Source organism: Bos mutus, chromosome 7 (genome assembly GCF_027580195.1).
Source record: "Bos mutus isolate GX-2022 chromosome 7, NWIPB_WYAK_1.1, whole genome shotgun sequence".
NCBI lineage: Eukaryota > Metazoa > Chordata > Mammalia > Artiodactyla > Bovidae > Bos > Bos mutus.
The window spans coordinates 56254402-56275855 of NC_091623.1; the positions used below are offsets into that span (position 1 = coordinate 56254402).

The 21454-nt window shown below is 51.1% G+C and overlaps 1 protein-coding gene across 2 annotated transcripts in view; it reads left to right on the forward strand.

Annotated features, from left to right (window-relative positions):
* Positions 1–21454, forward strand: part of ARHGEF18 (Rho/Rac guanine nucleotide exchange factor 18) — a 100599-nt gene that overhangs the window by 12391 nt on the left and 66754 nt on the right. Inside the window, exons 3-9 of one of the 2 annotated variants that reach the window (XM_070373714.1) lie at positions 7537–7658; positions 17118–17398; positions 18421–18571; positions 19221–19335; positions 20259–20260; positions 20346–20401; positions 21018–21062. In XM_070373714.1, the coding sequence (XP_070229815.1) occupies positions 7644–7658; positions 17118–17398; positions 18421–18571; positions 19221–19335; positions 20259–20260; positions 20346–20401; positions 21018–21062 (665 nt within the window). In that variant the 5' untranslated portion in view covers positions 7537–7643. Of the gene's footprint in view, positions 1–7536; positions 7659–17117; positions 17399–18420; positions 18572–19220; positions 19336–20258; positions 20261–20345; positions 20402–21017; positions 21063–21454 lie in introns of those variants that run through there. The other variant, XM_070373712.1, reaches the window with a different exon arrangement.

Genomic DNA, 21454 nt, shown 5'->3' on the forward strand with positions numbered 1-21454 from the left:
GAACCTGAATCCAAGCTGCTAGGCGGCTCCTTAGAGAGAAGCTTGGGGGTGCGGCACAGAGAGGGGCTCCCTAACCGTGTCCTTCCCGTCTCTAGCCTTTCTGCGCCCTCCTCTTACGCTCTGTAACTGGCTGTCTGGGCACCAGACGGGGCCTCCTGGGAAAATAATGGAGTAGATGTGGGGAGCCAGACAAGGCTAGGGAAGGGGGGTTGGGATTTGCAGCAGGGCAGAGCCCCACTGGCCCTTTCCCTCGGTTGCTCAGTTACTCATTTTGGCCACACTTTTTCCACTTTTTCCCTAGTATATGATAAGCATGTATATCATGAGTACATTCTGTGTCTCAACTTGGTTTCCTTCTTGCCTGGCTTCTCTGCCACAGTCCTGCCTCCTTCCATCTAGAGCTCTCCCCACCCTCATCCCCTAGGAATACCATCTCCAGAATGCAGAGCAATCACTGCCACTGGACACTGCCACACGACTTATCCCAACTATCCGTCCTTTCATCCATCCATGCATCCATCTAACCATCCACTTTTTTATCCATCCAACCAGTCAGGTAGCCAACTATCCATTCATGCCTCCATGTATCCATGTTTCATCCATCCATCCATCTAACCATCTACCCATTCATCTACTCAACAGAGAGACAGCCAACTATCTATCCATGCATCCTTGGATCTATGCATCCATCCACCTATCCATCCAAAGACCCATCCAACTAGTTATCCATCTAAACGTCTACTCATTCATCCATCCAACCAGCCAGCCAGTCAACCATCCACCTATGCGTCTACACATTCTTCCCTCCCTCTAACCACCCATTAATCCATGTAGGTAACCATCCACCCATCTAAACATCCATTCATCCAACCGTATAGCCAGACAACTTTCCCTTCAGCCAGCCAGCCAACGAACTAGCCAGCTATCCAACAAACATCTATCCAACAATTCATCCAATTCATCCATCCACCCTTCCATCCAATCATTTATCCACCCATCTATCCATTCATCAGCTCACCACAGAATAGCTCTGTGGTTAGGAGCCCTTGCTTTGGAATAAGAAATACCTGGCTTCCCATCTCAGCTCTGCCTCTTGACAGCCTGGTATGACCTTGGACAAGTCAGTACACCTCTCTGAGCCTCAGTTTCTCCTTCCATAATGTGGGGACTCAGAGGGTTGTTGTTAAGATAGAAGAATGGAAAGAACATGACAGGCTTAGCATGAAGCAAGACATATTGGAACTGATCAAGAGACTTGGGGGATGTAAAAGTGGGTTGGATACAGAACTTGCCCCCATGGACCTTGGAGTGGGAGTCAGAAAACCTTTTCTGTAAAGGGCCAGGGAGTAATACCTCCAGCTTTGCAGGTGATATGGTCTCTGATGCAACTATTGGACACTGTCATTGTAGCATGATGACAGCCACAGACAGCAAGGCACATGAATGGGTGTGGCTGTGTGCTACTAAAATTTTATTTACAAAATCAGGTGTTGAGCCAGAATTGGCCTGTGAAACTCCTGGTCTAGAAGGGAACAAGTAGTCCAATTAAAGTACATCCAGAAGCAGAAAAGGGGTGCGTGCATGCATGCTTAGTCCCTCAGTCATGTCTGACTCTTTGCAGCTTCATGAACTGTAGCCCACCAGGCTCCTCTGTCCATGGGATTCTCCAGGCTAGAATCCTGGAGTGGGTTGCCATGCCCTCCTCTAGGTGATCTTCCTAACCCAGGGATTGAACTCGAGTCTCTTATGTCTCGTGCATTGGCCCAGGGGTTCTTAGCCACCAATCCAAAGTTCTTTGGCTAAGACCATCTACAGAGGATCAGAGGGACCCCTTGGTTGCCAGGCAGAAGAGTGGGAAAGAGTGGTGGGAACTGCACAGAGGTGCACAGGAGAATGGTGAGTTAGGAGCTCAGGCATCTGGGGGGAGTTGAGTGGGTAGACTGAAAAGTGCTCAAATGTCCTTGTAAGGGGACTGGTGTCTATGGGGTGGGGACCAGACGAAGGAGGGTGACTCTGAAATGTCATGCCAAGAAGACACATCTTCTTCTACTGGGATGGAAGAAGCCAACTATTGTTGGCAATGGTTTGTACAGGAAAATCCCAATGAGAGTTGCGATTGTAGGGACTTCCCTGATGGTCCAATGGTTAAGGACTCCGTACTCTCAATGCCAAGGGCATGAGTTTGATCCCTGCTTGGGGAACTAGGATCCTGCATGCCTGGATAGCATGACCAAAAAGAAAAAAACTTGTGGTTGTGTAGAGAGAGCACTGTTGTGTTTAGTCACTAAGTTGTATGCGACTTTTTGCGACCCCGTGGACTGTAGCCACTAGGCTCCTCTGTCCATGGAATTCTCCAGGCAAGAATATTGGAGTGGGTTGCCATTCCCTTCTCCAGGGGATCTTCCTGACCCAGGGATTGGACCCAGGTCTCCTGAATTGGCAGGCAGATTCTTTAATGCTGAGCCATCTGGGAAACCAGATAGAGCATAATGGAGGCTGATATTAAGATCATATCAAAGGCAAAACCAAAGAAGGACGGAGGGACTGCCCTGGTGGTTTAGAGGTTAGGACTGTGCTCCCAGTGAAGGGGCTCTGGGTTCAATCCCTGGTCAGGAAACTAGATCCTACTTGCTGCACCTGAGAGTTTGCACGCCACAACTAAGACCTGGCACAGCCAAATAAGTAAATAAAGCTAAAGAAATGGAAATTTTTTTAAAAAAGAGGGGTGGGGAATTGACAGGGCTTGGTGTCCTGAGGGGTTGGGAGGAGGCGAGGCTCGAGTTCGGGTTTCTGGTGGGGGTCACTGGGGAGACACTACAGTCACACTGATACATAGACCCCGAAGGAGAAAGGAAGACAAGGAGTTTGGTCTTAACAGCTTGAGGTTGGAGTGCAGGTGGGGAGATCAGGCAGTGGTGACCAGAGGCCACTGAAGACAAAGACTGGAGCTTGAGAGAATCTGTCACCAGAACCAAGCTCAGAGTGTGACTTCAGAGTCAGGGCTCAGTGTGTGCCTGGGATCAGTGTTTAGTGTGTGATGAGGATTGGGGTACAGCTTGAAGCTCTAGGATGGGAACTCAGTCCATGACTCCAGTACTGGGACTCAGTCTATGACACCACAATCAGGGCTTAGAGTATGACTCCAGGACCGAGGTTCAGTCGATGACACTGGGACAGGGATTCAGTCTGTGACCCAAAGATTGAGGCTCAGCATGTGATGCAGAGATCAGAATGGACTCTGTCTTCAGGGTCAGGCTCAGCCTGTTCCTGGGTCAGAAATGACGTGAAGTGACAGTTGCTTCAGTCGTGTCCAACTCTTTGTGACCCCGTGAACTATAGCCCGCCAGGCTCCTCTGTCCATGGGATTCTCCAGGCAAGAGTAGTTACTGAGGTGGGTTGCCATGCCCTCCTCCAGAGATGGAACCCACATCTCTTACATCTTCTGCATTGGCAGGCAGATTCTTTACCATCTAAGCCACCAGGGAAGCCACACATTCCTGGGTCAGAAGCATCCATCCAAAGAATCAACTTTTACCTTCAGCCTTTGGGTCCCAGACCTGCAGGGTCACAGATGCAAGGATGAGGTTCAAGCCTCTGTGAAGCCCCCATCCAGGAAAGCAGGCACACCCAGCAGCCTGTCCTGAGGCCCCCTGGGATCTTGGCCAAGGGATGGAACTGCCTCTCAGGGAGTCTCTCCCTCTTTTTTCAAGCTGCCATCAGCCTCCAGGACTCACCCCCACATCTGGCTTTTCTCGTCCTTCACAGCCTGCTTGTTTTATTCCAACATCTCCCTGAGTCATAGAAGCTGCCTTGTGGGAGATGCAGGGCTGAATGAGGGCAGCCGAACAGAGGCCCTAACCCAGCTTGGGATAGTAGCTAGGAGAGCAGCGGTGGTTTCTAGAATATACCGTGATGGGAATCCCCAGCTTCCCAGTGGTTAGGACTCGGTGCTTTGACTTTCACTGCTGGGGGCCAGGTTCATTCCCTAGTTGGGAATCATGATCCCACAAGCCTTGTGGCATGGTCAAAAAAAAAAAAAAAAAAAAAAATAGGAGTGTTGTGAATGATTACCACAATCAATTTTAGAAGGTTTTCATCACCCCCAAAAGAAATCTGAATCCTTTATTCATCACTCCAAAGTTCCCCATTTCTCCCCAGCCTTGCATGCTAAGTCGCTTCAGTTGTGTCTGACTCTGCAATCCCATGGACTGTAGCCCGCCAGGCTCCTCTGTCCATGGGATTTCCCAGGCAAGAATACTGGAGTGGGTTGCCATCCCCTTCTCCAGGGCATCTTCCTGACCCAGGGATCGAACCCGTGTCTCCTGCATTGGCAGGTGGGTTCTTTACCACTTGTACCACCTGGGAAGCCTCTCCCCAGCCTTGCTGCTACTGCTGCTAAGTCGCTTCAGTCGTGTCCGACTCTGTGCAACCCCACAGACAGCAGCCCACCAGGCTCCTCTGTCCCTGGGATTCTCCAGGCAAGAATACTGGAGTGGGTTGCCATTTCCTTCTCCAATGCATGAAAGTGAAAAGTGAAAGTAAAGTCGCTCAGTCGTGCCCAACTCTTAGTGACCCCATGGACTGCAGCCCACCAGGCTCCTCCGCTCATGGGATTTTCCAGGTAAGAGTACTGGAGTAGGGTGCCATTGCCTTCTCCATCCCCAGCCTTAGACAACAACTAATCTACTTTTTGCCCCTATAGATACACCTGTTCTGGACATTTCATATAAATGAAATCCACTAACATGGGATATTTTGTGAACTGACTTCTGCAACATCACATGATATCTGTCTTCGAGGTTCATTCATGGTATAATAGGTTTCAAAACGCCATTCCCTTTTGTATTCTTCTTTTGTTTATTTGTTTGTTTGTGGGATCTTAGTTCCCTGCCCAGGGGCTTAGTTCCCTAACCTCGGCAGTTAAAGCACTGAGTTCTAACCATTGGACCTCCAGGGAATTCCCAGAACTCCCCCCCGTTTCTTATTATGACTGAAAAACATTCCATTGTATGGATGGACCACATTTCGTGTATCTATTCATCTGTTTATGAACATTTGGATTGTTTCCACCATTTTTTTTTTTTTTTTTGGTCGCCCTGGATTTTTGTTGCTGCTCAAAGGCTTTCTCCAGTTGCAGCAAGTGGGGCTACTCTCTAGCTGCGGTGCACGGGTGTCTCATGGCAGCGGCTTCTCTTGCTGTGGATCACAGGCTGTAGGGTGTGTGGGCTCCAGTAGTTCTGCATCTCATGGGCTTAGTTGCCTTGCAGGGTGTGGGATCTTCCCAGATCTGGGACCAAGCCCGTGTCCCCTGCATTGGCAGGCAGATTCTTAACCACTAGACCACATAGGAGGTCCTTAAGTTTTTATTTATATATTTATTTATTTATTGTTTATTGAAGGATAATTGCTTTACAGAATTTTGCTGTTTTCTGTCAAACCTCAACATGAGTCAGCCACAGGTATACATATAGCCCCTCCCTTTGAACCTCCCTCCCATCTCCCTCCCCATCCCACCCCTCTAGGTTGATACAGAGCCCCTGTTTGAGCTTCCTGAGCCATAGTATGCTTAAGTTTTCGAAGAACTGCCAAAATGTTTTCCAAACTCCTTAAGTTTTTCACACCCATGTAATAGCTTTTCATTCATCTATTTATGGAATGTGTTTATTCCTGTCTTGGCTGTTTTCTGCTGTTCTTGCTACTTCCCAGTAATTTTGCATTCATAATTTCATACTCTTTTTCTTAAAAAAAAAATAGCCCTCCAAATTATACAAGTGTCATGCCCCCAAAAACGTAGGGCAGTGTTGGTATATACACAGCTGGGAGGAGAAGGAAGGTATGTGGCTACAGACAGCTCATCCTACTTTGGGATAGAAAAAGACAGCATCATCTCTTCTCATCTGCTGGCCACGGTGGTTATAGGTGGAGTGGCCACAAAGTGGCCACCCCACTGGTACCCTTTGGAGGGCAAAAGCATGGTACTGTGGGAGGTTTTGTTTTCTTTATTTCTTTGGCTATGCCGGGTCTTAGTTGTGGCACACAGAATCTTTTAACTGTGGCATGTGGGATCTAGTTCCCAACCAGGGATCAAACCCAGGTTCCCTGCACTGAGAGCACGGAGTCCTAGTCCCTGGACCACCAGGGAAGTCCCATAATGTTCATCATTACTTGACTCAGCAGCATAAACCAGGACTGTGTCCAGCAAGCCAGGAGATGGGATCACCCAGCCACAGAGGACCTGAGCTAAGGAATGAAGGAGGCCCTAACGCACTGCCCAAGGACCCCGCCATCCCACTCCCCAGCCCAGCCCAGCCCCTGGGGCTCTTACTGGCTCTTACCGCAAACGTCTGGTCCGCCTCTCCAAGTACCACCTCCACGGGTCTCTCCTTGCTTCCACCTTCCCCCAGCTCCTCCACTGTCACCTCCACGCACACTTCTCTTAGCTCCCCAGTTTCAACAGGACCTGGGATGTCATGGCAGGGGGCGTGGAGGCATGAAAGGAGGCCAGGGGTCAAGATAATGCGGTGCAATGAAGTGCAGGGCAATGCCCAGGACAGAGGCACCATGGGAGGAGGGTGGATGGACATTTCTGCAGTGAGTAGGATGAGGTCTTCAGGCAGGTGGCCCTGGAACAGGAACAGGGTGCTCTTAGGCAGTGGGTCCCGCCTAAGGGGCAGAGACAAGGCGCAGAGGAGGATCCTGGTGGACATCGGTGGCTGAGCCAAGACATTCGACCTTTTTCCTCCAGGTGGTGGGGCACCTCCATGGGGATTCGAATAGGGAGGCACGATATGCTCTAGAAGCCGTGCAAGGGGCAGAGGGAGGGAGACGGGACACCTGTGTCTCCCTCAGCAAAAGGCTCAGTCCAGGACTTCCCTGGTGGTCCAATGGTTAAGAATCTATCTGCCAATGCAGGGGACGTGGGTTCAATCCCTGGTTTGGGAAGATCCCACATGCTGTGGGGTGATTAAGCCCATGTGCCACAACTACTAAAGCCCGAGCTGTAAGGCCCTCGAGCCACAACTGCTGAGCTTGTGGCCTGCAACTACTGAAGCCCATATGTACTAGAGCCTCACACCGCAACCAGTGAGCCCCCGAGCTGCAACTGCTGAAGCCCACGTGCCTAGAGCCTGTTGCCCACAACAAGAGAAGCTACTGCAATGAGAAGCCTGACCACTGCAACAAAGAGAAGCCCCTGCTCACTGCAACTAGAGAAAGCCTACATGTGGCAACAAAGACTCAGTGCAACCAAAAATAATAATAAATTAAAAAATTTTTAAATAATGCACTGGGAAGAATTCTGAGGGGGCCATGGCTCAGGAGGAAAGAGCCGTGTGCCTGAACAGAAATGTCTGCTCCAGGCTCAGGATGAGTGGTGGGGAGTGGTGGCATGTATGTTGGCTTACAGATCATCAGTACCATCCTCCCCTGCAACCCCATTTTACAGATGAGAAAACTGAGGCCCAGATGCAGCATTTGGGGCCCAACTCTTCAGGCCTCACAGCTCAGGTCTAACACCTTGTCCCTCCTTTCCCACAGGCTCTGAGCCCAAGCCATGTGTCCAGCCCTTTGACTCTGGAGCTGCAGATTCAGCCACCAAGAGCAGCGGTGGACCCTGGAGGCCTGAGGACCCAGACTTCTCCACTATGGAGGATGAGCAGGCAGGTGTCCAACTGCTGAGATGGGCAGGAGTTGATGACTCCAGGGGAGCAAGTACACTTTGTTTAGCACCTGGGTTTTACCAGGCACTTGTGTGCAATATTTCAGGGAATTATTAAAACATAGCAGAGTGGTTATTATGCCATTCCACAGGTGAGGAAATGAACCCTTTATGGAACAAGAAGAGGGAGCACGGGATGAGTAGAGTGGAGGGATGATGGCTGGAAGGAGGAAAGGAAGGAAGGATAGACAGAAGACATGGATGATGGATGGATGGATGGAAGGACATTTTGACAGAAGAGATGGATGGATGGACAGATGGATAGATGGGTGGATGGATGGATGGAAGGACTGACAGAAGAGATGGATGGATGGATAGAAGAATCAAGGGAAGAAAGGAAGAGAGGGAGGAGGGAAGGGTGGCTAAATGGGTGCATGGGTGGGTAGATGGATCAATGAAGAAGGAAGGAAAAGCTCCCATGAGGAGCTCTGAGCTAGAACATCCCTGCAGAGTCATCCCAAATTAGGCTGAAATGACCAAGCCATTGCATCCCCACACCAATAAGTCATGGCCTGTGGACTGCCCAGGAAGGGATATGACTTCCTGGGAGGAGGCTGACAGCTGACAGCCGTCTGCTGATAGCCACCGACCCCTTAGCATCTGGGGCAACACATCCTCACCAAAGGGGGAATCTGGGTGGCATTTTGGACCACCCACCACACTAAGGAAAGAGGCTTCATTATAGTCAAACCATATACAGGGAATTCTGTGTATCTGCTGGTATTGTTTTTTAAATTTTATTGATTGATTGATTTATCAAGGCGGTGCTAAATTTTCATTGCTGCGTGTGGGCTTTCTCTAGTTGCAGTGACTGGGGGCTGCCCTCCAGTTGTGATGCACAGACTTCTCATTGCTTCCCTGCTGCAGAACATGAGCCCTAGAGTGCTCCGGCTTCAGTAGTTGTGGCTCACAGCCTTAGCTTACCCACAGCAGGCAGAATCTTCCCTGGACCAGGGATGGAACCTGTGTCCCCTGCTTTCGCAGGCAGACTCTTAACCACTGGACCACCAGGGAAGTCCACCCCTTATTTTGGAGAACAGCACACTGGGGTCCAAGAGGGAGAGAATTTGCCTCGGTGTTGGGAAGAGTCCAGAGTAAATGAAGAGAGACCTGAGACTCAGGCTTAGCCCTAGAGCCTTCCAGGGCTCTGTATATATTGGAATAGGGACCGTGGGCAGCAGGCAGTTGGGCAGCTAGGATGGTGATGGAGAGACCACGCATCTGGGGAAGCAGGGAGCCCTGGGTGTGCTCGCTGAGCACCTACCACCTCCAAAGAAGCCCTGCCACCCACATCCTCATCCTCATCTTGTTGGCCACCAGAGCTGGAGGCAGCAGATGGCGATGTCCCTGCCCCTTCTGTCCAAAAGCCCTGTATAGCATCAGACCTGTACAGCTCTCAGTGCTATCCACGTCTGTCCCTGCCTTTCCGCTGCCCTGGTGGAGGCCACCATAGTTGCTCACCCAGGTGATCTGCACAGGCATCTTCGCTGCTTCAAGCCCATCTGGGCTCTGCATCTTGCGTCATCTCTCTGAAGGGGAATCACCACCTCCTCTCCCCCAGCCTCCCTACCACTACTGTTGGGAACTTAGAGATTAAATCCTTCCTTGGGCTCCCAGGCCTGCTGATACAGCTCCATCCCCCCTACCCCAACACACACACACACACACACACACACCCTCCAGCCAAAAGGAAATCTTGCCAATCCTGCAGGCTTCTGAACATCCTGTTCTCTTAATGCCTGGAATGCCCTCACCCAGAGCCTCCGCCTAGCTAACTCCTACTCATTGCTCAGGGTGTCCCTCATTGTCACTTCCTCCAGGAAGCCCTCCCGATTTCTTCCTTCCTTCTTCTTTTTTTACATTTAGTAGGAGTTCTCATTGAAATACGCATGCATTTTAATGAAAAGTATGTATCAGATCAGATCAGATCAGATCAGTCGCTCAGTCGTGTCCGACTCTTTGCGACCCCATGGACTGTAGCCTACAAGGCTCCTCTTTACTGGAGTGGATACACAGTTAAGATATAGATTATTTTAAAATATATGCAATTGGCTATATATATTGACCTATATAGCCAGTTCAAGAAATCACTTACCTGTCACATAGACACTATGTGATTGGAAATACAGTTTGGGGGCTTAATTTTGGTTATGGAAGCTGTCTAAAGATGGTCTAACCTGTCCTAATTGAGTTATCCTTAGTAGATTTTGCACACCAGTGATTACCCCAGTGGTTTGTCCATTTTAAAAGAGGGATTTTTTGTATGATCTGGCTTAGAATAAATCTAATTTTTCAAACTTAAAAAAATTAAGTTTTAAAAAATAATAACAAAAAAGGGATTTCCTAAGTAGAACTCCAGTCCAGAATTCTTGTCCCTCCAGAGTCAACTGTCCCCTCCTGTTCTTTCTAGCCCACTTTCTACTTTCTAGAACATTCACTCATACTTGATTGTCATTGCAGGGTTTAATCATTGGTCTACTCCAATTAGCTCCATCTGGCAGGGCCCCAGAGGAAGATCCCTGATTCCTGAAGTATTAAAAACAACCACCATAATATGGGCTTGGCCAAAAAGTGTGCTCAGGTTCTTCCGTAAGATGTTATAGAAAAACCCAAATGAGCTTTTTGGCCAACCCCATATCTGCTTCCACTGATCAAGGGCTTGCTGATAAGTCACTTCAGTCGTGTCTGACTCTGTGCGACCCCATAGATGGCAGCCCACCAGGCTCCTCCGTCCCTGGGATTCTCCAGGCAAGAACACTGGAGTGGGTTGCCATTTCCTTCCCCAATGCATGAAAGTGAAAAGTGAAAGTGAAGTCACTCAGTTGTGTCTGACTCCTAGTGACCCCATGGACTGCAGCCCACCAGGCTCCTCCGTCCATGGGATTTTCCAGGCAAGAGTACTGGAGTGGGGTGCCATTGCCTTCTCCAGATCAAGGGCTTACAAGATGTAAATATCATCTCATTTCACCTGCCTAGCAATCCTACAAAAAGGCAACATAAGGTTTCCCTGGGTGGCTCAGTGGTGAAGAATCCTCCCGCCAATGCAGGAGACAAGGGTTTGATCCCTGGTCTGGGAGGATTCCACAGGCTGCGGAGCAACTGGGCCCGTGTGCTCCAACTACTGAGCCTGTGCGCTAGAGCCCACAAGCCGCAACTACTGAAGTCTAAGCGCCCTAGAGCCTGTGTTCTACAGCAAGAGAAGCCACTGTAGCGAGAGGCCCAAGCACTGCAAGTAAGAAAAGCCCGCACAGCAATGAAGACCCAGCAAAGCCAAAAATAACTAAATAAGCAAATAAAAATATATTCAAAAAGAAGGCAACATAACACCCATTTTAGAGATGACAAGACTGAGGCCCAGAGAGGCTTAGAAATTTGTCTTAGGTCACACTGAGCCAACAAAAGCTACATCAAGGATGCAAACCCTGACGAAGGCCTTTCTACCCTTCCAGCCACCAGAAAACCCTCTGTCCCTGTTCTGCTCTCTTGTTTGAAACTCGTTCCCTGTTTTACATGATGAAACAGAACCAGAAACACGAAGTTGCTCTGGTGTGCTATTTTTTTCCTAAAGTACAAGGAGATAAATAGCCATTTACATTTTTAAAAAAACGTTGATCTGTGTACTATTTAAATCTGCACACAGCTAGCCGTTTTTATAGAGTGGAAATTCCTGGGGCATCTCGCCTCTGGGTCTGCGGGGGCGGGGAGGCACCCATCCCCCAAGGCTCCCCAGCGTCCAGGGAGCAGGAGTCTGAGTTGATGGCACGCTCTCTGGGGTGTCAGGGCCAGCATACCTATGTTTGGGCAGATGCCCGGGGAGGCTCCTAGTGGGCTGGTTCCCGTTTCTCACCCAGGAAATGTTGGAGGAAAGATACAAGTTCCCCAGCAAAGGACGAAGCCCCCTCCCTCCTCCTCCCTCGCTGTACCTGCCACAGCCGTCCACCCTCCCCTTCCACCCAAAGACCTGGCGGGTTCCCACTTCTGCCTCCTGTGAGGGAGGCCAGATGCAGGAGACAGAGGAGGGGGGACCCAGTCCAGGCCAAGAGGCTGTCCTGACGTGTTTATATTTACAGGAGGATGAAAACCAGAGATGCGAGGAAACTTTAGGGGCTGTGGCAGAGGAAGACGGGGTTGGTAGAGGTTGTCCAGACACCCGGGACGGGATGGGAGTGACTTCAGGAAGGCGGCTGGGGAAGTCAGAGGAGAATCAGGGGAACCCGGACCAGCCGGGCCAGAGGGGTGGGTTTTTTGGATAGAGACTGAAGGAGAGGTACCCTGGTGTGTGAAAGGCACAGGGAGGAAGTGGCAGACAGAGAAGGAGCAGCCAGGCAGGTTGGGGGAACCAGAGCAGTGGGTGCAGGAACTTCCCTGGCGTTCCAGTGGTTGAGATGCAATGCTTTCCACTGCAGGGGGCATGGGTTCGATCCCTGGTCGGGGAACTAAGATCCCACATGCCACACAGAGCAGCCAAAAAAAAAAAAAAAAAAACAAATTAGTGGGTGTAAAGGAGAAATTCAAGAGGGGAGACCATGGAAAATATGGCCAGGGCTCCAGAAGCCAGTCAGAGAATTGTTGTATGATCTAGCAACCCCGCTTCTACAGATCTACCCAAAAGAGGTAAATATGGAGACTCAGACATTTATACACCTCGGACACGACTGAGCGACTGACTTGAACTGAACTGAACTGATTCATAGCAGCAAAATCCACAAGAGCTAAAAGGTGGAAGCCACTCAATTGTCCATCAAAGACCAAACAGATAAACAAAATGCAGCTTTGCTTATATCCACGCAGTGTGGTTCCATCCATACAATGAAATGTTATCCTTCCTTAAGAAGAAAGGAAACTGTGACCTGTGCTAGAACATGGATGAACTTGAAAACATTAAGCTAAGTGAAATAAACTAGACACAAGACAACAAACACTGTACGATCCCACTTAAACAAGGTGCTTAGAATAGGCAGGCGGCCAAAGCCTTATGGGAAGAACCCTGATGCTGGGAAAGACTGAGGGCAGGCAGAGAAGGGGACGGCAGAGGATGAGATGATTGGATGGCATCATTGACTCAAAGGACATGAGTTTGAGCAAACCCAGGGAGATAGTGAAGGACAGGGAAGCCTGGCATGCTGCAGTCCTTGGGGTCACAGAGAATCAGACATAACTTAGCGACTGAACAACAGCAAAGAATAGGCAAATCCAATGAGACACAGTAGAGTCGAGGTGACTAGAAGCTGGAGGAGGTAACAATAAGCAGTTACTATTTACTGGGTACAAACCCTCCTGCTGCTGCTGCTAGGTTGCTTCAGTCGTGTCGGAGTCTGTGCGACCCCACAGACGGCAGCCCACCAGGCTCCCCTGTCCCTGGGATGCTCTAGGCAAGAATACTGGAGTGGGTTGCCATTTCCTTCTCCAATACATGAAAGTGAAAAGTGAAAGTGAAGTCGCTCAGTCATGTCCGACTCTTAGCGACGCCATGGACTGCAACCTACCAGGCTCCTCCATCCATGGGATTTTCCAGGCAAGAGTACTGGAGTGGGGTGCCATTGCCTTCTCCGACAAACCCTCCTTAGAGGGAGATGAAAAAAAGTTCATCTGGAGATGGAGAGTGATGATGATTACATATCGAGTAAATGTAGTTTATGCCACAGAGTTGTACACAAAATTGTTACAATGGTGAATTCTGTTATATTTTTGTTGCTATTGTTCAGTCACTAAGTTGTGTCTGACTCTTTAAGACCCCATGGACTGTAACCCGCCAGGCTTCCCTGGCCATGGGATTTCCCAGACAAGAATGCTGGAGTGGGTTGCCGTTTCTTCCTCCAGGGGATCTTCCTGACCCCCCCAGTCTCCTGCATTGGCAGGTGGATTCTTTACCACTGAGCTGCCAGGGAAGCCCCATTTATATTTTACTATAAGGCATCAAAACTGTAGAGTTCCAAGTGGGGAAGGTCAGAGAAAAAGCCAGACCCTAGTTCTTCCAACCTCATTCAAGACAGGTATGGACACTGCTACCTGCCTCCCACCAGCCAAGATCCCCAGCCAACCAAATGCCTGGCTCTTGGCTGGCAAGTATTTCCTCTTTCTCTTTTAAAAATTTTGGTTATATATTTATTGCTTGTTTTGGGCTATGCTGAGTCTTCATTGCTGCACACGTGCTTTCTCTATTTGCAGCGAGCAGGGGCTATTCACTAGTTGTGTGCATGGGTTTCTCATTATGGTGGCTTCTCTTGTTGCAGAGTGTGGGCTCTAGACTGCGTGGGCTCAGTAGTAATGACATTCAGGCTTAGGTGGCCCACACCATGTGGGGTCTTCCCAGACCAGGGATTGAACCCATGTCCCCTGCATTGGCGGGTAGATTCTTATCCAATGGACCACCAGGGCAGTCCAGGTATTTTCCACCTTCAATTGGCTGTTTCTCTGAAAATTCCCCTCACCAAGCATTAGTAGGGACCTCCCTGTTCCCCCTTTCCTAGTAAAGACTGCCCACGACCGGCCAAATGGCCCATGGATAGGTAGGCTTGCAAAATTGAGCAAATAAAATTACAGGATGCCCAGTTAGAACTGATTGCCAAATATTGCAATGTTTGTAATCTATTTACACTAGAAAAAAAAAACAGTCGTTTATCTGAAATTCGAATTTCACTGGGTGTCCAGTATTTTATCTGGCAATTCTATCCTGGGAGCCTCTTGTAGAAACCATCAAGGGTGGCAGGTCTGCTCAGTGGGCCCTTTAGGCCACCAATCGGGACAGTCCATCAAGGACTGCCTGAGCTCACATAGATGCCTAAGGCCACATCTCAGGGTTGGTTTTGCCTGTAGCATGGGGGGTGGACCACCCACCTACCCACCAAACCCTGTCTGAGGACAGTGTCACAACAGCCTGGAAAGGAATAGTCCTTATCCTGCAGACCCTGACAGCCCAGAGGAGGGACACCTTATTTAGATTGGAAGAGTCAGAAAGGCAGCCTGGAGGGCATGCCCAAGGTGGGTTTTGAAGGAGGAATAGGAGTTCACCAGACTGCCTCTGGATGGCCTAGGAGAAGAGATTCTCCAGGGAAAGGAAAAAACAGGTGGCCTGGCTGGGAAGAAAAAAAAAAAAGGATGAATGACAGGCAGAGGAGAGGGCAAAGAAAAGACTAGGAAAAGAAATAGAGGAGGAAGTAGAGCAAGAAAGAGCATAGAGCTTGGATCCAGACAGATCCCACAGAGTATGAGTCTGGCTCTGCCATTTACCAACTGTGTGACCCGAGGCTGCACAGTCCTTTCTCCTCCCTGAGCCTTAGTCTCCTGATCTGGGAAGTGGGACAACACCACCCCCTGGTAAGAGCTGCAATGGGATTAAGAATAAGGCCCTTGAATAACTGTTGGGGAGGCAACTGGTTGGTGCTTTGGTGGATGTGGCGTTATCATCTACCTCTATGTATTTTTAGAGTCTAACAGCTGCCTCCTGGGTGGGTGGGAACGTGAGGCTGCAGAGGGGCTGGAAGCAGGAGGCGGTGGACCCTGGAGCCCTTTGTAAATACCGGGCTGAGGAGGGAGGGGAAGGTATCGGAAGGGATTTAGGAGCTCAAAGGTTCCAAGCTACTCTCTGGTACAATGGAGCGGAGGGCTGGAAATAGGGTGAGGTGAGCGAAGTGCAGGGTCCAATACTGTCATGTCTTAATTTTTAAAAATTATTTATTTATGTATTTATTTTTAGCTATGCTGGGTCTTGGTCGCTGCACACAGGTTTTCTCTAGTTGTGGCGACAGGGGTTACTCTCTAGTTGCAGTACACAGGCTTCTCATTGCGGTGGCCTGTTGTTGCAGAGAATGGGCTCTAGGGCACACAGGCTTCAATAACTGCAGCACGTTGGCTCAGTAGCGGTGGCTCAAGGGCTCGAGAGCACAGGCTCGGTAGTTGTGGCGCACAGGTTTAGGTGCTCTGAGGCATGTGGGATCCTCCTGGATCAGGGATTGAACCTGTGTCTCCTGCATTGGCAGGCGGATTCTTTACCTCTGAGCCACCATGGAAGCCCCGCCTTTTAAAAAAATTTTGGCCCCAGCACACAGCATGTGGGATCTTAGTTCCTAGACCAGCAGTGAAAGCGCCAAGTCCTAACCACTGGACCACCAGGGAAGTCCCTGTCATGTCGTAACGCTTTGATGATTTGTTCATCATGGAACTCTGCACTATATTGAAGTTTGTTGGGTTTTTTGTTACTGTTGTATTAGGGGCTTCCCTGGTGGTCCTTAGGGCTTCTTCCCTGAGGCTCAGACAGTAAAGAATCTGCCCACAATGCGGGAGACCCTGCTTTGATCCCTGGATTGGGAAGATCCCCTGGAGAAGGAAATGGCTACCACTCCAACATTCTTGCCTGGAGAATCCCACGGACAGAGGAGCCTGGTAGGCTACAGTCCATGGGATTGCAGAGAGTTGAACACGACTGAATTACTTACACTTAGTGGTGGTCCAGTGGTTAAGACTGCATTACCACTACAATGGCACAAGTTCGATCCCTGGTGGGGGAAGTTTCCCATGCCATGAGGTGTGGCCAAACAAAAAAAGAAAGGAAAAAGAAAAAAATGAAAATTACAAACTTAAAAAAAACAGTGTGAAAATACGCTTTTCTTGATCTCTGAGTTTGGGGGTACCCCCTACAATTTTGTGCCCGAGGTGGCTTCCTCACTTGCTCCACTCTCATCCTGGCTTGGGAGGGAGACTTAGGGTCTAGGAGACCCTTAAGGGCAGCCCTGGGGAAAGCCTAGGAGCTACAATACTGCCTGAAATTCAGCCAGTAGCATCAAGGATACTGCGTGCAGTTCAGTTCAGTTGCTCAGTCGTGTCCGACTCTTTGTGACCCCATGGACTGCAGCACTCCAGGCTTCCCTATCCATCACCAACTCCCAGAGTTTGCTCAAACTCACATCCATCAAGTTGGTGAAGCCATCCAACCATCTCATCCTCTGCTGTCCCCTTCTCCTCCTGCCTTCAATCTTTCCCAGCATCAGGGTCTTTTCCAATGAATCAGTTCTTTGCATCAGGTGGCCAAATTATGGAGTACGGCACTTGTACAAATTGCATTCACACACATGATCTTATAAGAGGCTTAAAGCAAGCTGGGTGAGCCGGCAGACAGAGGAGAGAGGACAGAGGACAGGATTTACGTGGCCTGTTTCATAAGATGATCAGACAGAAACTCAACAATGGAGGTCCAGTCGGGGCCAGTAGCCCTAATTTCCAACCCCTTTTCTGAGGACTAAGGCCTTGAAGGCCTGCACTGAGGGGACCACCCTCATTCTACCCCATCTGCCAAGAGCTGGGCCCAGAGCCCAGGTTGGATAAGTAGGGGATGGTGTGGAGGGTCTGGATGTGGGGGTCTTCGCTGCCTGTGGGTCAAGGCCTTTTCTGCATCTGTCTCCAGGAGGATGGAATCCCAGGGCTGCTCGGCGGTAGCGAGAGTTCAGAGGACCTCAGCCTGGATTTGGGGGCCCTTCAGGGCAGTGAGTATCTCCAGGACCTGGGCCTCGAAGTCCTTTCACACAGCCAGCCTGGGGGAGCCAGAGACAGTGGCCCCCCTAGTGAAGAAGCCCGAGGAGAAACGCCCCGAGGAGAAACGCCCCTCTCCAGCGCTGCGAGGTCCCAGGGCCTCGCTCGGAGACGCAGCTGGGAGAGGTCAAGGAGCTGCTCTGAGAGCCGGCAGAGGTCAGCCGCCCACTGCGCCGCCGCCTTCCGGGACACACCTTCCAGGGCGGCCACATGCTGCTCCTCACCCCCCACCACCACCTCTGGGTCACCTAGCTCAAGGGCCACCAGAGGTGTCTGTGCTATCAGAGGCAGCCCCAGAGACCCCCTCCGGAGGTGCACACATGCGTGTGGGCACATGCATCTGTGTGCACGGGTGAGCAAGCACACGCTGAAGGAGCATCCGCCAGGTCAACCTGGAGGCTGCATGAAGCCGGCAGGCACGCTTGGACCCAGATGAGCACACCTGGCCTTGCACACGGGGGCTACATGCCCACACACAGGCATGCACCCTCCTCCTGCTCAAACCCAGAGACGCCTAAATGTGTCCCTTGCATATGCGAGCACAGAACCACAGAGGCACTTCTGTTCAAAACACAGATAGGTGCTTGGCACCACCCACACAGTGCAGGGGCAGCCTGAAACAGTGGAGTGCTTTAGCTGTGGGCCCTCCTCAACTCTCCCCCCGCCCCTCTTTCTCCCTCCACCCCTCACATGCTTGTGTGCTCAGTCACTTCAGCTGTGTCTGGCTCTTCTGCAACCCCATGGACTGTAGACCACCAGTCTCCTCTGTCCATGGGATTCTCCGGGCAAAGAACGTTGGAGTGGGTTGCCATGTCCTCCTCCAGGGGATCTTCCCGACCCAGGGACTGAAACCCAGTCTTTTATGTCTCTTGCATTAGTAGGCAGATCCTTTACCATTGCACCACCTGGGAAGCCCCCACCCCCCACAGTTTTCCCCAAATATTCATCTAGTCTGTGTAAAAAGAGCAGTGGACCTGTGATGTAAATGGAACTTCAGCATCAACTCCTCTAGCCAGGTTTCCCGTCCACCCCCTGGTGCTGGGAGATCTGGAACACTGTCTGTGCCCTGCCCCCATCACAGGACCACCCAAGGGTTCCCCCCAGCCCCGTGCTTCGAATGCTGGAGCTGGGGCGACAGCCCAGTGGAAGAGACCTGACTCCCTCTTGATCTTCACCAGGCTCAGCATCGAATCCTCAGCTGTGAATGAGGGGCCCTTTCTGCCTCGGACACTGGCCAGCCTCGCTCTGAACCTGCCAGGAGAAGGCCTGCAGGCCTGGACCCAAGGGTGTCTGCCTGGGGGTGGAACCCCCGCAGAGCAACCAAGCAAGGTTGGTGCAACCCCCAACCACCCCAGTTAATAACACAACTATGCGCCCAGCAGCTGCCTCTGTGGGACCCTGGGGTGCCTTACACATAGCTGGGGGGACCAACCCATCATGGCAGGTGTCACCCATGACAGAGAAGTCGCTGGGTCCTAAGACTTCAGACCAAGCCTGAAGGTCCTTTGCTGGCCTGAGATCCTTGGCTGTAAGCGCCATCCCCTGGGCTAGGGAACTCAGGCTTGTCTCTGAATCTTTGCAGCTGGGTGGAAGCCCTGTCTGTGACTGAACTTTGCAACGGAGAAGAACTCATCTCAGGTCTGGGATTTTAGCCCAAAGCTGGAGAATGTACACTCGGAGCTGAAGCTTCCACCTGGGGCATCTCTGCCCTTGACCATGACTGGGTGGGGAGTTTCTGGCCATGGCTGGAATTTGTGGTTCAAAATTCCAGAACTCCAGCCCACAGCTGGGGGGTGGTCCTTGGCTGGTACGGTCCTTGGCTCCAGCCCTCGGCTGCTGTGGAGACCCATCCCTACTCCTGTGCCCCAAGGCTGAGGGTAGCCCCTGTCTGCAGCTGGAGGCTGGGGACCCTCAACCCAGAGAAACTGCCTGCAGCCCAGGCTGCCTCCGGGCTTAGCGAGATGCTTATTCCCTGCAGGAATGTGACAGCCCCGAGAAAAGAGTGAGGTCACGGTCTGTTCCTGTGTCCTTTGATGAGATCAGCTCCCTGGAAATCTTTCCAGCTTTGGAAGTGCCACCTCCAGCTGTTCAAGGTAGCCCAGCCTGGGGGTTTCCTTCATTCAAACAAGTGGGGTAGGGGGTTTCTGCTGGAGGGTCCCCTGGTTGGGGCTAGTGGAGGAGGCTTAGGATCCCCTTGGCAGGAATTGGGCAGAATGCTGGGGGAGAGGTGACATGGCTCCTCCATCATCTGCCCTTCCCCCTCACCCTCCCAGGGGACTCTCAAGCCAAGGTGGGCACAATATTGGAATGACCTCCAAGACTCTCTTCCTCCTCTGATTCTGTGTCTTTCTTTGTCTCCTTCTTTTTCTCTGAATCTCTATCTGAAGAGCTTGTGTTCCTCTGGTATCAGAAAGACCTACAGGCCAAACCAGAAGCTACCACTTTCTTTTTCTTTTTATAAAAATTTTTATTTATTAATTTATTTTTTGGCTGCACTGGGTCTTCATGCTGTGTGCAGGATTTCTCTAGTTGCAGCAAGCAGGGGCTACTCTTCAGTGCGGTGCATGGGCTTCTCATTGTAGCGGCTTCTCCTGTTGTGGAGCACAGGCTCTAGGGTGCACAGACTTTAGCAGTTCTGGCACGTGGCTCGAGGGTTCTAGAACACAGGCTCAGTAGATGTGGCACATGAGGCATTCCGAGGCATGTGGAATCTTCCCGGAATCTCCCCTGCATTGGCAGGCAGATTCTTAACCACTGTACCACCAGGGAAGTCCAGGAATTTACCACTTTCTAGCAAGTCTCTGAACCTCCTCCACTTTGTCGCTAAGAAAGACAATCAGAGTATCTTCTTAGCGTCACTTTGAGAGTCCACTGACCTAATATGTGTAAAGCGTTTCGCCCTTTGTGAGCTCATGACACACCCGGGACGCTTCCATCCCTGGCTGTCTGTCCTGTTTACAACTCTCCCTCGCCCCGAGGATGGCAAGCCCCATCTGGACCGGCTCCAGGTCTACAGGGGTGTGTTCAGGAGTTGTATGCCAGGCTGGTCCTGCCCCAGGGCACCTTTCACACCTATGTCTCCTGGGGTGGGGGCTGCTTCCAGGCCTGGACCCCGGTGCTGGAGTGCATGGAAAAGGATCATGTGGAGCCGAATCATGTGTGAGTGTCTGACCCTTAGGTGGGGGAGGGACCCCCAGGACAGCCAAGGGGGTCAAGGTTTGGGGAAGAGGGATGCAGGGATGTAGCATCGTTGCCCATAAAAGTGAGCAGGGCCAGCCACTGCTGCTGCTGCTAAGTCGCTTCAGTCGTGTCCGATTCTGTGTGACCCCATAGATGGCAGCCCACCAGGCTCCTCCGTCCCTGGGATTCTCCAGGCAAGAACACTGGAGTGGGTTGCCATTTCCTTCTCCAATGCATGAAAGTGAAAAGTGAAAGTGCAGTCGCTCAGTCGTGTCCGACTCTATCGACCCCATGGACTGCAACCCACCAGGCTCCTCCGTCCATGGGATTTTCCAGGCAAAAGTACTGGAGTGGGGTGCCATTGCCTTCTCTGAGGGCCAGCCACAGTCCCCCTCTAATAACCTCAGTCTCCTCTCCCACACCAACTTTCTCCCGGCACCTCAGAAGGTTCTCGACAGTATCAGGAGAGGGTTTGGGCCTTCCAGTTAAGGGTTGCATCAGGACCAGGGCCAGGTCAGGCATTCACAGCTCGTTTGGGGGAATGTCTGTCATTGGGGGCAACTGTGGACTATTTTTATCCAACCCCCCCGCTCAGGTTGATTGTCCAGCAGGTGCTTGAAGAACTCCGACAGTACCATGGGTGAGTGGATAGGGGGCCAGGTGTGGGGGAACAGGTGTGTGAGACAGATGTAGAAGACAGGTGTAGGGGGACGGGGGTGGACAGGGATGGGGGACGCAAGCAGGGAACGGATATGGGAAGACAGGTGTGGGGACAGGTGGAAGAGTGGACTGGTAGAGGGGACATGTGTGAGGATGGGGAGGAATGGGAGGAAAATGAGGACTGGAGAGGTGGGAGGAGGCACAGGTGTGCGGAAGGACAGGACACAGGAGCAAGCTGCCGCTAGCCACGCTGTACCTTTGCACAAACGGGAAAAGGCGGCCCTTTCCCAAAATGCTGCCGTCTGTTGGAAAAATCTTCCCAACACGTTAACTTTGTTTGACCAAGACCTGTTACTACCCTCTGCTGGAAAA